The sequence below is a fragment of the Meles meles genome, chromosome 1 (assembly GCF_922984935.1).
Source record: "Meles meles chromosome 1, mMelMel3.1 paternal haplotype, whole genome shotgun sequence".
In the NCBI taxonomy this organism is placed as follows: Eukaryota; Metazoa; Chordata; class Mammalia; order Carnivora; family Mustelidae; genus Meles; species Meles meles.
In genome coordinates, this window is record NC_060066.1 from 38,267,257 (window position 1) to 38,283,330 (window position 16,074).

At 32.2% G+C, this 16,074-nt stretch overlaps 1 protein-coding gene across 4 annotated transcripts in view; it reads right to left on the minus strand.

Moving 5' to 3' along the window:
- The window catches only part of VPS13B (vacuolar protein sorting 13 homolog B), an 811,037-nt gene that overhangs the window by 661,134 nt on the left and 133,829 nt on the right, over positions 1-16,074 (minus strand). For all 4 annotated transcript variants that reach the window (XM_045996973.1, XM_045996994.1, XM_045997018.1 and 1 more), the window contains exon 16: positions 10,641-10,765. In XM_045996973.1, coding sequence (XP_045852929.1) covers positions 10,641-10,765 — 125 coding nt within the window. The remainder of the gene's footprint in view (positions 1-10,640; positions 10,766-16,074) is intronic.

Sequence of the window (16,074 nt, forward strand, 5' to 3'; positions counted from 1 at the left end):
GATGCCTGAGGATAAAAACTTAATGCCAACTTGCCACATACTCCTCATCAATGGTAGCAGGGACTGCTAATTTTGGGTCTTAACTCAGATCTAAAAGTGAATGCCAATTTCACTATTTACTGTATGTATAAGGATTAATAAGACAAAGATACATATAAAATGAATAAAATAGTATCTCAGTCATGTTGTTATGAAGATTAAATGAGATAATGCATATAAGACTCTTAGTACTATTCCTGACACATATATGCTATTATTATTAATTTGGTATTAAAACTTCCCCAACAATTTCTCACATACTACTTGCTTACATAGGTTGAGAAACAATTCTGTTCATGAGCTCTTAATATATAAATTATATGCAAGTTAGATATAACTATTTCTCAGTGAATATAAAAATTATCAGAATGAGATTTGATTACAAAGTAATGATATATTTTGAGTGCTGCCCCTAAAATTAATCTCAGTAATTTACAATCGAAGAGAGGCTATCTTTTCATGACTATAAATATTAAAATTTACAATAAAAAACTTTTAATTACAAATAGTTTACATACTTCTGAGTTTTATTCACACTGTACATTATAATGGATAGTAAAAGTATAATGCAAGTATACAAATTTAAAATATATGTATTTACAAATAGATTTCAAAGGCTCTAATATATGTTAACACCCATAAATACTGGAGATTATAATATATGTGAAGATAACTACTGAAAAAAAAAATCAAGTTTTTGGAAAAGCTTAAGTCCAGAATTACCAAGTACACTCTACAAAATCATTAAATAACTGCAGAATGTTGCAAAAAGCTGGAAAATAAAACAATGATAAATTTGACGAATTTTCATTTCTCTGTAAAACTTGTATTTCACCTATTACTGGTTGCTTCATCACTAAGTGGTTTTCAGTTCAAATTGGAATCACTAACAAAATTAAATAAGAAAACAGACTAATTAAAAATATTATGCAATAAAAAACTATGTATATGCCTGAAACTAATATAACACTCTATGTTAATTATACTGGAATTAAGATTTTTTATAAAAAATGCTATGTAAAAATCTCCTTTCAAGGCTGAAGACAACAAAAACGACAATTTTATATAATGAGATTTAAAAGACAATCTACACTGTCTCTTTAATCAATTTTCCCCCATTTTAAAATTCCCTTAACTAACCCCATAAGGGCAGGTATCTTGCTAATTGTTTTCTTCTCCAGTGAGGGCCATGTAGAGTGTCTGGCACATAGTGGGCATTGATCTCCTATCTGTGAAACATGCCTGAATGAATGAGCAAAGGACATTATCAAGCATGCAAAAAGGCAGACAAACAGTGGGGAAACTCACTAGAGTTTAAAAAACAAAAAACTGAAACTGACTCGGGAACACTGTTCACAAAATTGAAGAAAATATGTACCCTATTATGATCACCCTTCCCTGTTTTTTTTTTTTAAATATTTTATTTGATAGAGAGAAATCACAACTAGGCAGAAAGGCAGGCAGAGAGAGAGAGGAATGGAAGCAGGCTCCCCGCTGAGCAGAGAGCCCGATGCGGGGCTCGATCCCAGGACCCTGAGATCATGACCTGAGCCGAAGGCAGAGGCTTTAACCCACTGAGCCACCCAGGTGCCCCCACCCTTCCCTGTTTTAATCATCCAGATAAGGATACAAAAGAAGCATTAATGATGAAAAAATTAGTAGAGAACAAAACAGAAAGTATGAGAAAAACAAAGAAAGGTTCTAAGAAATATGCAAGGAAATGCTTAATAATGCAAAGATAGTTATGTTAACAAGACCATGCAAGCATATCCCAAGTCATTCAACAGAGTATCCCATAAGATAGAAGACTAAGTTGTATCATGCACAGAGCCATCTGGCATGTGGTCCACATTATTGTATGCCTGACCGGAGGTTACAGCTCAAATAAAACTATTACACCTTAGTAGATAGTACTAATAAGACCTAGTCACTTGCTTTCAGAAGTTTGATAGAAACTCAGCTAAACTGCTACAAAGGGAGTTATTCCAATATAAAAGCAGAGGGGTGGGGGCACAGGGAACTATTTCAACAAGCTATCCAAATCAAAAGAGAAAGCTGGTATGAGAACAGTTTGTACTATGTACTTCCCGAATCAAATTTGCTATATGATATAATGGAGAAATTTATTAGGACAGTGTATTTTCATTGTTATTATGCTTACCCATCTCTAAATGTGTAGAAATTCAAGTTTGTGAAATGGAAACAAGAATTGAGCCAAAGACAAATGAAGATTGCTGTATTTCTCATTCTCAACTGCCCTAAGCTTCTTTTAAAGATCTATATATTAAGAACTACAGAACCATTGTATAGAAATACAATTTCAGAAGTCATTCACACATTTTTATGAATTTGAACCTTACTTTGATAAATGAATCAAACCCTGATTCATCTGCATTTAAAGCAGAAACCTACACCAGCAGTGTATCCCTTTCAAGAGAGTCTGACAGAGCTAAAAAGCAAACAATGCTGGATTGATATAAATCTCAGTCTACCCTGAAATGCCTAACTATGTGACCATGCACAGAACAGTTTTTTATCTTCTGGGATTTGTTAAAATATATTCTTTCACCAGACTGTTAAAATTAATGTTAACATCTATCATTAGAGAAATAATCTCATAATCAGAACACTAAGTGCTTTGGCTGAATTAATTTACCACTTAGTAATACCTCAAAGAGCTATATTTCAGTATTCTCTTAGATTTCAAACAGATTAACTGTGAGCACTAGACCTGTGATAGTATCTTTTTAGTGAATAATGCTCACAAAAATTTTGGACTCCCTTAATATAACCACTTTAAAAAAAAAAAACAACTCCTGTTTTCCAATAATTAACAAGCACTACTGCTAATAAAAAAGGTGATAAAGCCAGTATGCATATGAATTTGGAAACAGAACATATGTACATATATATACACATACATGCAACATATATATACACACATATACACATATATGTCAGTCCAGATGTACGGGAACCATGAGGTGTTTACAGATTCATTTTAAAATAGTGATGATAATCCCAATCTTCCTACTGGTTCTGAAACCTACATCCTCCTAAAGCCTATCCTGAATAAAATAACCAGATGAAAACTCATTTGATTTAATTTTATCTCTTCATTCACTTTAATTTTCATTCTATTCAGTATTATTAAACTTGTCTGTAACATATAGACTGTCAAGCACTGTACTTAAGTTCTTAAGAGATTAACAGTAAAATATCTTTAAAACATGTTTAAGAGAAGACAATCAAGAAAAGATCTCTTTACTGTAAAGTTATAAAATCCTTCTGCAGAAAAACAATCTAAGTTAGCCATCCCTATAAATGTTAAGAGCAAAAACTACTGTGAAGATAAACTTGAAAACAACCCAAAGAATTCTAACAAATTTATCTTTCCCCTCCTCCCCAAAGTATAGCTATTCCAATTATGCACTTGATCACTTTTCACTTGCTCAAGTTATGCCAATTTTTAAGAAAAACTGTGTCAAATATAAATAATAACTTTTTAAAACAAAAAGCCAAAGATTTATAAAAGATATAAATTAAGCTTCTGGCTTGGGAGATAAATTAAGATAGAATCTTAACATTAAAAAGCAATGTTTTCACATAGAATTGAAAAAAAAACTTGCAAATCATATATTTAATAAAAATTTAGTACACAGAATTCATAAGGAGCACTTACAACTCAACAAAGACAATCCAATTTAAATACGAGAAAATAACTTTAATATATATTCCCCCAAATAAGATATACAAATGCAATAAGCAACTGAAAAGATGCTAACATCACTAATTGTTAGAGAAATGTAAATCAAAACTATCAAGAAATATCATTTCATATTCTTTAGGATGACTTTATCAAAAAACCTAAAATAGAAAGTGTTGATAAAGATAGAGAGAAATTGGAACTGTGGTGCATTGTTAGTAGGAATGTATAATGGTACAGCTAAGGTGGAAAACAGAGTGGCAGTTTCCCATAAAATTAAACACAGAATTACCATATGATCCAGCAATTCCACCTCTAGGTATACACCCAAAAGAACTGAAAACAGGTACTCAAACAAACATTTGTATACTCATGTTCAAAGCACCATTTTCAATAGCTAAAAGGTGGATACAAGCCAAATGTCCACTGATGGTTGAATGAATAAACAAAGCATATACATACGATGGAATCTTTCAATCTTAAAATGGAATCAATTTAGAAAGAAAGAAAAGAAAGGAGAAAGGGAGGGAAAGAGGGGAGGGAAGCAAGGAGCAAGTGAGGGAGGGAAGAAAAAATTCTATCATATGCTACAGCATGGATGAATACTGAAAACTTATGCTAAGTGAAGTAAGTCAGACATAAAAGGACAAATATTGAATGATTTAACATACATAAGGTACCCAGAATCGTCAAATTTATACAAAGTAGAACAGTAGTTATCAGGGGCTCAAAGGAAGGAGTACTGGGAAGTTACTGTTTATTGGGTACAGAATATAAAATTTATGGAGATCAACAGGGGTGATAGTAGCACAACAATCTGAAGATACTTAATGAATTATACACTTAATAGTTAAAATGGTAAATCTCATGTTTTGCATCTTTTATCATGAAAAAATTAAACAGTAGTAATAATTTTTAAGCAGTGTGGTAGAGTTGAAGGAGCCTGAACCAATAAAATGAGGATTTAAAAAAAAGATGATCAGGGGCGCCTGGGTGGCTCAGTGGTTTAAGCCGCTGCCTTCAGCTCAGGTCATGCTCTCAGGGTCCTGGGATCGAGTCTCGCATCCGGCTCTCTGCTCGGCAGGGAGCCTGCTTCCCTCTCACTCTCTCTGCCTGCCTCTCTGCCTACTTGTGATCTCTGTCTGTCAAATAAATAAATAAATAATCTTTAAAAAAAAAAAAGATGATCAAATTGAGGCATTGATAATAACTGTATGCTCTTAGGTTAGGTAATTTGAACTCTCTGGGACTCAGTTTTTTCATCTTTGAAATGAAAAGATTGTAAGAGATGATTAAAGTGTTTCTTTCAGTTCAAAACATTCCATGAAAGCACATTCCAGATGCAAGAACTAAAGCTAACTATCAGGCTGCTGCCACTCAAGTGAAGATAAGAGAATTAGCATCCCAGTTAAGTCTTACCAGTTTTAAGACAGTCAGTTAAAGAAAATGTTTATCACAAAAGCAGACAGATGAAAATAATCTATGCTCTGGTAAAAAAGGAAATTAAAAAGCTCTATGGGCATTAAAAACACTCAACTCTATGTTCTCAAACTGTGGTATTATAAAGGACAAGGCAGTTGAGCAAACCTCCTTTTGAGCCTGTGGGTTGGGTTACTTATTCTCTACATTTGCTGATAAATAAATATTGGCATTTTTTTAGACTTGAAGGGTCTAGCTTCCATTATAGTTATTCTAGTGTTATTCAGAGCTAGCACAGGAAAATGGCTGTTTCAGTTTCCATTTCAGGGAGACAAAAGGATCAGTATCTGCTCACTTCTCCTTTAGATACCATGTCAATTACAATGAGCCCACTACCACCACCAAATCCTGTATTTCCTAATTAACACTGAACTCAAACACAGATTCCACAGAAACATCTTCCTCAAACAAATGAACACTCAATAACTTCATTAATCAAAACCGACCCATCTGTTACTGTGCTAAATAAGGAATGGGTACTTATAGGGATCCCTCAATCTTGTAAATAAATGTATTTTCCGGGATTCCTATGGCTATAAAAATGACTCATGACATATAAATGCAATAACTAGGAAAGAGAAGAAACATGAAAGCAGATTTTAACTCAGTAAAAGAAAGAACTATAGAGCTGCCCAATAAGGAATCTGGTTACCTCACAAAGAAGCTGAGACCCTCTGAATAAAATGTTCAACCTGTGATAGACAGCTATAAATCAGAGCTATGTCATAGACTCAGAAACTTAGGATAATGCCTAAGATTCCACATGACCCTATTAACTACAATTCTGTGAGATTGTCGAAATAGTATCTATATATTGTTACCTATATACTAGGAGGTACTAGAAGAGTTCAGCTTTCTTAGCTGCACTATCTCAAATACCCTCACAATACATGGAAATCCACTTTTACTACAAGGCAAAAAGCATGCAGAGCCTTTGAAGATGATTAACAAAAGATAATGTACCTTTTCAGTCCTTCAGGTAAAAAAGGGATCAAAGACTTTAGAATCAGATAAGCTTCCATGAGAATCCTTGCCCAGCCACTATGTGACTTTGGACAATTTATGTAACCTCCCTGAATTTTAGTTTTATAAGAGAATATCAGCTCACAGGATTTTATGAAAACTTTGTTAAACTAAACACCTAATGCTTCATTAAAAAGTATTTTCTTTCAAATCCTACATATTCTTTAATAACCTGCTTATAAGTTACTGTCTTCATGTTCTCCAGGACTTTCTAAGCCAAAGTAATTATTCTCTGAACTTCCCAAGTATATTGTAAGTATTGTCTCTCTATAAACAAGATCACATTTTTGAACCCTCAATTACAGGAGTCAGTGAATTTAAGACTATAGTATAATTGTAGAATTACAAGCCTGATGAAGAAGAAATTTGGTTAATGAGTTTTTGATTACCTGGTTTAATTTTTAAGTGTTCATATTAAACTAAGACATCCTTAAGCATATAAAAGTCTAGGCTCAAAAATAGCCTTTCAAATTCCTCTCCCATGATATCCATCGCAGATCCAATAGAGCAACCCTGACTTTGGTGAGACAGTATTATCCCCACAGGAAGCCTCCACACCCCAAAACCAACCTCCTCGTGTCTAGATACATACCCAATTCAACCAATAAAACCCAATTCTACTGCTACTTCTATGAAGCCAACCATAACATCCCAGGGCAATTTTCTACTTTCTTTAAACTAACAGGGCATTTTTCTTAAGCCTCAATTTTGCCATTTAAAGACAACCGTTTTCTTATGTGTCTAGTGTCCTCTCCCACTAGAATGTAAGTTGTCATGCTCAGGGGTATCTCTTATCCTCACTGCATTCTACTGTATTCTTTTCCCAATCCCAACATGTAGCACAATGTCTATCAAAATATAGAGAATCAAAAAATATTTATGAATGACATCTAATGTCCTCTAATATAATTGAAGCTGCTTAAGGAAAAGGAAAAATGGCACAGGAATAAAAAAACAAACACATACTTTATGTACTTATTTTTCAATTAAAATTGCAGATCAAGGGGCCCCTGGTTGGCTGAGTCAGTTCTAAGTGTCTACCTTCAGCCTTAGTCATGATTCCTGGGTCCTGGGATGGAGCCCCACATCAGGCTCCCTGCTTAGTAGGGAGCCTGCTTCTCCCTCTCCCTCTTCTACCCCCTGCTTGTGAATGCACTCTGTAAATAAATAAAATCTTTAAAAATAAATAAATAAAAACAAAATAAAATTGCAAATCAAGAATGTGCAAATGATCGATGCTCCTGTAATACAATACTGTATAGTGACAAAAGCAAACAATCTAAAAACTACATTCTACCATATGAATGAATCTCACAAACACATTGAGCGACAGAAGCCAGTCAAAAAGGAGACTATGGACGATTCTATTTAAGTCCAAGAACAGACAAAACTAATCTATATTAGAAGAAATCAGGAAATGGTTAAACTTGCAGGAGGGTAAGTAAGAGAGGCTTATGAGATGATGTTATTTTGTTTCTTAATCTTTCTGGTAGTTACCAAAGGTCCAATTCACTTATGAAATACCATAATATATGCATTTTTCTACAAAATAATATGTCAATTAAAATTTTAGAAATAGAATAGGCATATTTATTATAGTTTCTCTGCTCTGGAAAAAAAAAAGTTAACTCCAAGAATGTATCTAGAAACCTAAAAGCATTCCAACTGTAGAAATTTTTAAAAAACTGTCTACAGGACACCAAGGTTTATTCCTACTAGTAGTAACAAAGTTATACTTTATTACCATTTAACCAACACTTTATTGCCCACTTTTAAACATCCCCTTACTAAAAAAGGAAGAAAATTAAAATTTGAATTAATTGCTCAAGAGCTCTGTCATTAAATATTATTGTCACTGTGTCTTTCCCATTATACCTTACATATTTTAATCCTGTTCTAGGGGCCAAAAGATTAAGCTAACCTGATGTAAAGCAATGAAGACAAAAATGTTTTGAAATGCTTAATTTTTATGTTTGGAAAGTGTGTAATACAGAATGAAAGATAAAATATGACCAAAATATTTTGAAAAAAATAAATCCCCAGAAACTGGAGTTTAGTATTAGCTTGTTCATTAAGGCTAAAATATATTAACATGAACATGCAAATGGGAGAAAATAATTTATTTTCAATGTTACTTAACCCACATTTTTAAAAAATTTATTAACAAACTGATTAAAACAAAAGCTAGTTTGAAGTTTTATACAAAATTAGTATCGATTTTGACATTATTAAACAAGAAGTATGAACTATTTGTTTTACATAAAATCTAGATTTCCATCACTAACTAAAACATACCAACTAAAATTTTTTTCAATGTGGTATATGTGTTTCAAAAGCTATGACCTACAGTAAAGAATTGAAAGAATATACAGATATAGATATAAATAGCATCATACATGTCCTACAAGAAACTGGAATGTGATTTTTAAAAATCCAGATGAAACAGCTTCATAATTTGAGAAAGGGAAATACCATATTGGGAAAAGAGTTGACATCTAATGGCACAACCAGGGTGGCTTACTAAAATAATCTTCACTCACTACATGAGTTAAATAAAATTCTCAGTTCTCATATGATTCTGATTTAACTCAGGCACTACATGATGTATTTTATCTGGTATCTTACTCATTTCATTTAACTAAGATACTTCTCAATTTAATGAGTTTTATATGTACTACTTTCAATTTAGAGTTGCTAAGAACAAATTATAGTCTACAGTCATTAAGGAAAATAATGTAAAGAAACTATTTCAAAGCAATATATTCATATAAAGCATAGAAAAGTATCATTCAAATAATATAGAAGTGGTCTTAAATACAAAAAAGCAAGTCACATCCAAATACAAGCATTGTGTGATGTCACGCTTTTAGTATTTAAATGGAATATTTTCTTTTATATGTCAGCAGACTTATTTTATATCCCATTTGACAATATTTAAAGTAAGCCCTACACATCTTTAAATTAACCCTTGCCTATTTGAATATTCAGATTTTTTCATATAAAGGCTATTAATTCATTTTGAAAATTCTGGCTTCTTATTTTCTAAAAAAGCCAAGTATTTTCTATAGTAAATTGCACTGTTTTTCTAAAAATCTCAGTGTTATGAAAGATAAATAAATCAGCACATAACTGAGGTAACAGTGCTCACATTTATTAAAGTTGATATTGACATACCACTGGGACATAACTGCTGGTATTTCCTAGTAGATCAGAATATAAAATTTGGCTCAAATGCAATATGCTATGTATATACAAATAAAATGTTAAAAAGTGAATGTCTATAAAACATAATAAATAACATGTGTGGAATACGGATGACTAAGGATAAAATTAAACTTATCAAGAGAAATAACAATGATCATTTAATAATGGTTTCATTTTATAAAAGAACTGATTTCAAGACTTAATTAATTACAACTTCTATATTTCTTAATTTCTGGACTAATAGGCAAAATTTTTTAAAGATGTGAGCATTTAATTTACAAATTTCATTTTAAAAGTTATCTATTATTAAAAAAATATATTTTTAACAAATGAAGTACTTTAAAGAATATTTTCTAGAATTCTGTTGCTTTTCATAAATAATAGAAAATACATCCTATTTTAAAAAAAAAAGCTAACTAATCAGGTGGGGAAAGCAAAGACATATTCTAAATAGTAAAAGTAACCTAATTTAAAAATATAGAACTATTTCACTAGAATTTAATTTCAGTGTTTAAACCTTATTTCATATCTTCAACAGTTTTGTTTTTAATATATTAAAAATTTGTTCTCAACTAAAAAAAAAACCAAACAAACAAAGGGATGGTGAATGTTTGCTTTCTTTCTATAACCCTCTTTCAATTTAAGGAAATAGGACCTCCAAATAAAGTAATCCAAAACCAAATGAAAGTAAGGCCTAAAATCAGTTTCTTTCAAAATGCAGCAACTACAGACATATCAAACACTCTAAATCTATGTTATGGGTATGCTTTTCTTAGTGGCTAGGAATATACATGAAATTGTTATTTAGGTGATAAATACTTGGGCCTTGGTATTAATTTGCAACTTTTTAATATCTTTGTAGCCTCTCTCAAAAGGGAAAATATAAGGTATTTGCCTTTGCAGTTCCTAGCACAGTGTGAAGCAGCAAGAGTTTACTATAGTTCCAACATGGATTAACAGTTAGTATCCCATCAACACTTAACACTACCACAAAAGATACTATGATCTAGTACACTTCAGGCAATAAAGAGAGATTTTTAGTGTCTCAGTAAAAGACAACATAACTTCAGATATTTTTCTAAAGTTTTGTATAAAACTCACACACTTGCATAAGACAGACACAACTGGGTTTTCCCCCTTTCATAATAAATGAAAATTACCATAAACCACATTTTAATGTAATACTTACCAGCACATGGGTAGTTTCAGAAGTTTACCATAAAGAGCAGTGCTGAAGGAGGGAATAATTGGTACAGGTAAGCAGTAAGATCCCCTACAATCCAAAGACGTCAGTCCTGCCTGGAAACCAAATATCTGAAACAAAAAGAAAAGATCCAAATGTTCACAGAGACAAAGTTTTAATAAGCACAGGATGAAATACGTCAGTTTCAATTTGCTCTACAACAGCTGCACACTAAATATGTTCCAATGTCTTTTTCCACTTCCCAAACATCAACATTATCTTTTATTCAATTTAACACTGACTAAATCCAAATTAAGAGATTAAAATATATAGTATTTCTTTCACATCCCTAAAAGATCACTGCTTCTTACTAACTCTGTTTCACATTTTATTTCTAAACATAATTCTCATTTAGTGTTTGTCTGCTACAATGCACATACTTGCTATTAATATAAACTGCCTGCACTGTTCACATTATAAAAATTAACTTTAATAAATTACTGTTAATATCACTTAATGTCTAAAAGAACAGTAATTACAAATAAAAACAATCATAAAAATGTATTTTGCCTTCAACTTACAATATGCACACACAAAACGGATATCTAAATATACCCTAAAATGTTACATCTTTTCCCTTTCTTTTGTGAAAATTGTAGGGCTGAGGTTTTTCACCCCCCAGAAATTTGGTACATGGTATAAATTATTCTTCATATGTTTATACTTAAAACGAGCAGATCACACTCAAAACTTTTATAAGCATTCCTGGAAATTCCTGAACAGTATACTTGGTTTAATCGGAAGAACCAACATAACATCACATTATATATGAAACACTACAGAGAACTTATTATATTTCTGCTCCAATTATTTCCAATAAGGTAAAAATAAACATCTCAAGCAAAAAACACTAACTCACAGGGATACAAAATAGAGTTACTGTTTCCCAACAACATATAAAAGTAGCTTAAGCCTAACACTTATCTTTTTTTTTTTTTATTCCTTAGGTTCATAAAGCACTGACCTTCCTATTTCTAGGATTTATATTAACTGATTAGTTCTACAGTGAAACATGTTTAAGATTTTTCAATCACTAATTTTCAAAACAAAATACTTTCATTTAATGAACTTATAAACTAATGACTAATTTCCTAAAAAGTATTACACTACTTCCAAATGGTTTCAAAAAGCTGTTATGTCCCTATCATTCATCAAACTGACAGTGTCAAATCACTCGCTCTAAAGTCAGTTCTAAGCGAACAAAATAATTTTGGGGGGAATGAGACATTAGTTAGAATTACATAGTTTTAGAGAAAACTGCATTTCAAAGAACCTACTTACCTAATTACTATCAAAGAAAATGAAAGTGATACACCTACTATCCTGTAAGTACTACAATCAGCCAAGTGGCAAGAAATCCAAAATTGAGAAGGAAAAAAAAATGATTCTAATACTTAAACGATCAACCTTAAAAATTAAGTTATTCACACACATTATCTTCAAAGACTTGTTCCGAGCAACACTGTATACCAAGAATTTCCAGGCACTGTGCAATTTCAGGAATTTCTTATTTCTTCTAAAAGGCCCATTTAAAGAATTCTGAAGTTTACAATTATTAACACCACTTAAGATAAAACATTTTTAAACCAATGCCCAATCTCTAAATATTCCTAAAGCATGAATAAGGGTAAGATTTTATATTAGATTATCTGTGTTCAACTAAGAACTCTCTCAAGCCACTTTCTAATATTCTATGAAATGTCCCAACAGTATAATCACAGACACTATCATTAAGTGTACTCAGATGGAAACTGGGTGTAGAGGAGATCCCTGCTGGATATTTGCAGAACTGCAAAAGACTCTGGGGAAACTGTATCTTATTCTGTAATATTTTTTAAACTTTTACTAAATTTACATGCTGTCCAGAGATGCTTCTAAGGGAACATTTTGGCAAACATAAATTATAATGAAAGAGTAACTACCTACCACATCAAAAATAATTTCAAAATAACCAATTTCTAACTCTCCTTTAAATTACAGTAAGGATACATACAGATTTATAAAACCTACATAACCCACTAACTTGTCAACAGCTCTTAATCAAGATTATAAATACTTGGGGCGCCTGGGTGGCTCAGTGGGTTAAAAGCCTCTGCCTTCAGCTCAGGTCATGATCCCAGGGTCCTGAGATCAAGCCCCGCATCAGACTCTCTGCTCAGCAAGGAACCTGCTTTCCCTTCTCTCTCTCTGCCTGCCTCTCTGCCTACTTGTGATCTCTGTCAAATAAATAAATAAAATCTTAAAAAAAAAAAATTACAAATACTTTACCTAGAAAAAGGGAAACCAATGCAACAGGAGTTGAAGTTGCTTTCACCAAGGATAGTTCATATATTCATAAACAGAATAAAAGCACTGAACATTGCAAACTAATAGTATGAACACTAAGAGTATAAAGCAGTAAGTGTAACTACCAATAAAAATTTTAGCTGAAAGAAATGTCAACTTGAGTAAGAGGACTTCCACATCACACTAAATGAACAATTCAACATGCAGGGCCACCTTTTAAAAAAATCCAATTACAAAATAAAAATATCATCTACATCTTAACACTTTGCAATATTCTTGAATTAACATAAATAGAAGAAACTGTCAATTTAGAAATATAAAAAATTCCTAGTAAGTTTTTAATAAAAATTAGTTTGCTAAATTAGGATTTGCAATGATGAAAGGCAAAAACTGTAAAAATCACATACCAACTGTAAATGAGAAGGGAAACATAGTAATTGTGATCTAAAATAAATCATTTTTATTCTGTTCTCATCATAAGACACTCAGTATAAGAGTACAACCAGCGTAACAAAGATATGTTCCTTTCTTAAAGGGACCAACAAAAAAATACAAGTTAAGCATTACCTTCATGACAAAGTTAATCCATAAATATGTGGCTTTTCTTTCACCAATAATGAAGAAGCAGAAAGAGAAATTAAGGATCAATCCCATTTACAACTCCACCAAAAACCATAAGACACCTAGGAATAAACCTAACCAAAAGGGTCAAAGACCCATACTCTGAAAACTATAAAACACTAATGAAAGGAATTGAATAGGACCAAAAGAAAAGGAAAAACTTCCATTTTCATGGTTTGGAAAAACAAATATTGTTAAAATGTCTATACTATGGTGAGTGCTGTGAAGTGTGTAAACCTGGCGATTCACAGACCTGTACCCCTGGGGATAAAAATACATTATATGTTTATAAAAAAATAAGAAATAAATAAAAAATTTAAAATAAAAAATAATTTGCAATAAAATGTCTATACTACCCAAAGTAATCTACACACTTAATGCAATCCCCATCAAAATAATTTTTCACAAATCTGGAATACGTAATACTAAAATTTGTATGGAACCAGAAAAGATCCTGAATAGCCAAAGCAATCTTGAAAAGGAAAAGCTGGAGGCATCACAATTCCAGACTTCAAGCTATATTACAAAGCTGTAGGGATAAAAACACTAGGGTGCTGGCATAAAAACAAACACACAGATCACTGGAACAGAACAGAAAACCCAGAAATGAACCCACAACTATATGGTCAATTAATACTTGACAAAGCAGGAAGAAATATCCAATGGAAAAAAGACAGTCTATTCAACAAATGGTGTTAGAAAAACTGGAGAGCAACACGCAAAAAATGAAACTTGCCCAGGTTCTCAAACTATACACAAAAATAAATTCAAAATTGATGCAAGACCTAAATGTAAGATCTGAAAACATAAAAATCCAAGAGAAGAACACAGACAATAATCGCCCTGACACTGGCCATAGCAACTTCTATCTAGATATGTCTCCTGAGGCAAGGGAAACAAAAGCAAAAGTAAACTTTTGGGACTCCATCAAAATAAAAAGCCTCTACAGAGCAAAGGAAACAATCAACAAAACTAAAAGACAACCTACAGAATGGGAGAACATATTTTCCAATGACATATCCAATTAAGGGTTAGTATCCAAAATATATAAAAAAAAAACTTATACAACTCAACACCCAAAAAATGAATAATCCAATTTAAAAATGGACAGAAGACGTATATACATTTTTCACTAGAAGATACACAGATGGCCAATAGACACCTGAAAAGACAGTCAACATCACTCATCATCAGGGAAATACAAATCAAAACTACAATGAGATACCACCCCATACCTGTCAGAATGGCTAAAATCAACAACACAAAAAAACAACAGGTGCTGGTAAGGATATGGAGGAAGGGGAACTCTTGTGCACTATTGGTGGGAATGGAACCTGGTGCAGCCACTGTGGAAGACAGTATGAAGGTTCCTCAAAAAGTTGAAAATAGAACTATGCTACAATTCAGCAATTGCAAGACTATGTATTCACCCAAAGAATACAATAATACGAATTCAAAGGTACACATGCACCTTGATGTTAAATAGCAGCATTACCAGCAATAGCCAAATTATGGAAATAGCCCAACGTCCATCCACTGATGAATGGCTAAAGATGTGGTATACACACACATACAATGGAATATTACTCACCCATTAAAAAATGAACTCTTGCCATCTGCAACAACATGGATGGACCTAGAGGGTACTATGCTAAGTAAAATCAGTCAGTCAGAGAAAGAAACACTATATGATTTCATTCATATGTGGAATTTAAGAAACAAGACAAATGACCAAAGGAAAAAAAAAAGGCAAACCAAGAAACAGACTCTTAACCATAGAGAGCAAACTGATGTTATCAGAGGGAAGATGGATGAGGGAATGGGTGAAACAAAATAGGTGATACGGATTAAGAAGTGCACTTGCTGTAATGAGCACTGGGTATTGTATGAAGTGCTGAATCACTCTATTGTACACCTGAAACTAATATTACATGGTATGGTAACTAGATGGAATTTAAATCAAAAGTTTTTTAAAAATTTAAGTGATGAAAAAACATATATATAAACTAGTATAGCTACTATGCAAATAATTATATACTGTGTTTTAAAAAATAAAGTTACAATTATTATTCAGCATTTCATTTCAAGCTATATACAGAAAATGTCAGTGAAATTAACATGTATTTTGCATACAATGTTTATACTACCATTATATGTATTACCCAAAATGTGGGTACAACCCAAGTGTTCATCAATAAAAGAGTGGATTAACAAAAAATGTGGTATATACACAGAATGTAGTATTATTCAGACTCGAATTATAAGCAAGTTTTACAGTACACTATGACATGGATGAATCTTACAGACAGTATCCTAATAAAATACAACAGTGAAATGGATATATACTGTGTGATTCCACTAATCTGAGATACTTAAAGTAACCAAATTCATAGAGACAGAGTGAAGAACAGTGGTTACCCAGGGACAGTGGAGAGAAGGGAATTATTCTTTAACAGAGATTCAGTTTGGGTTG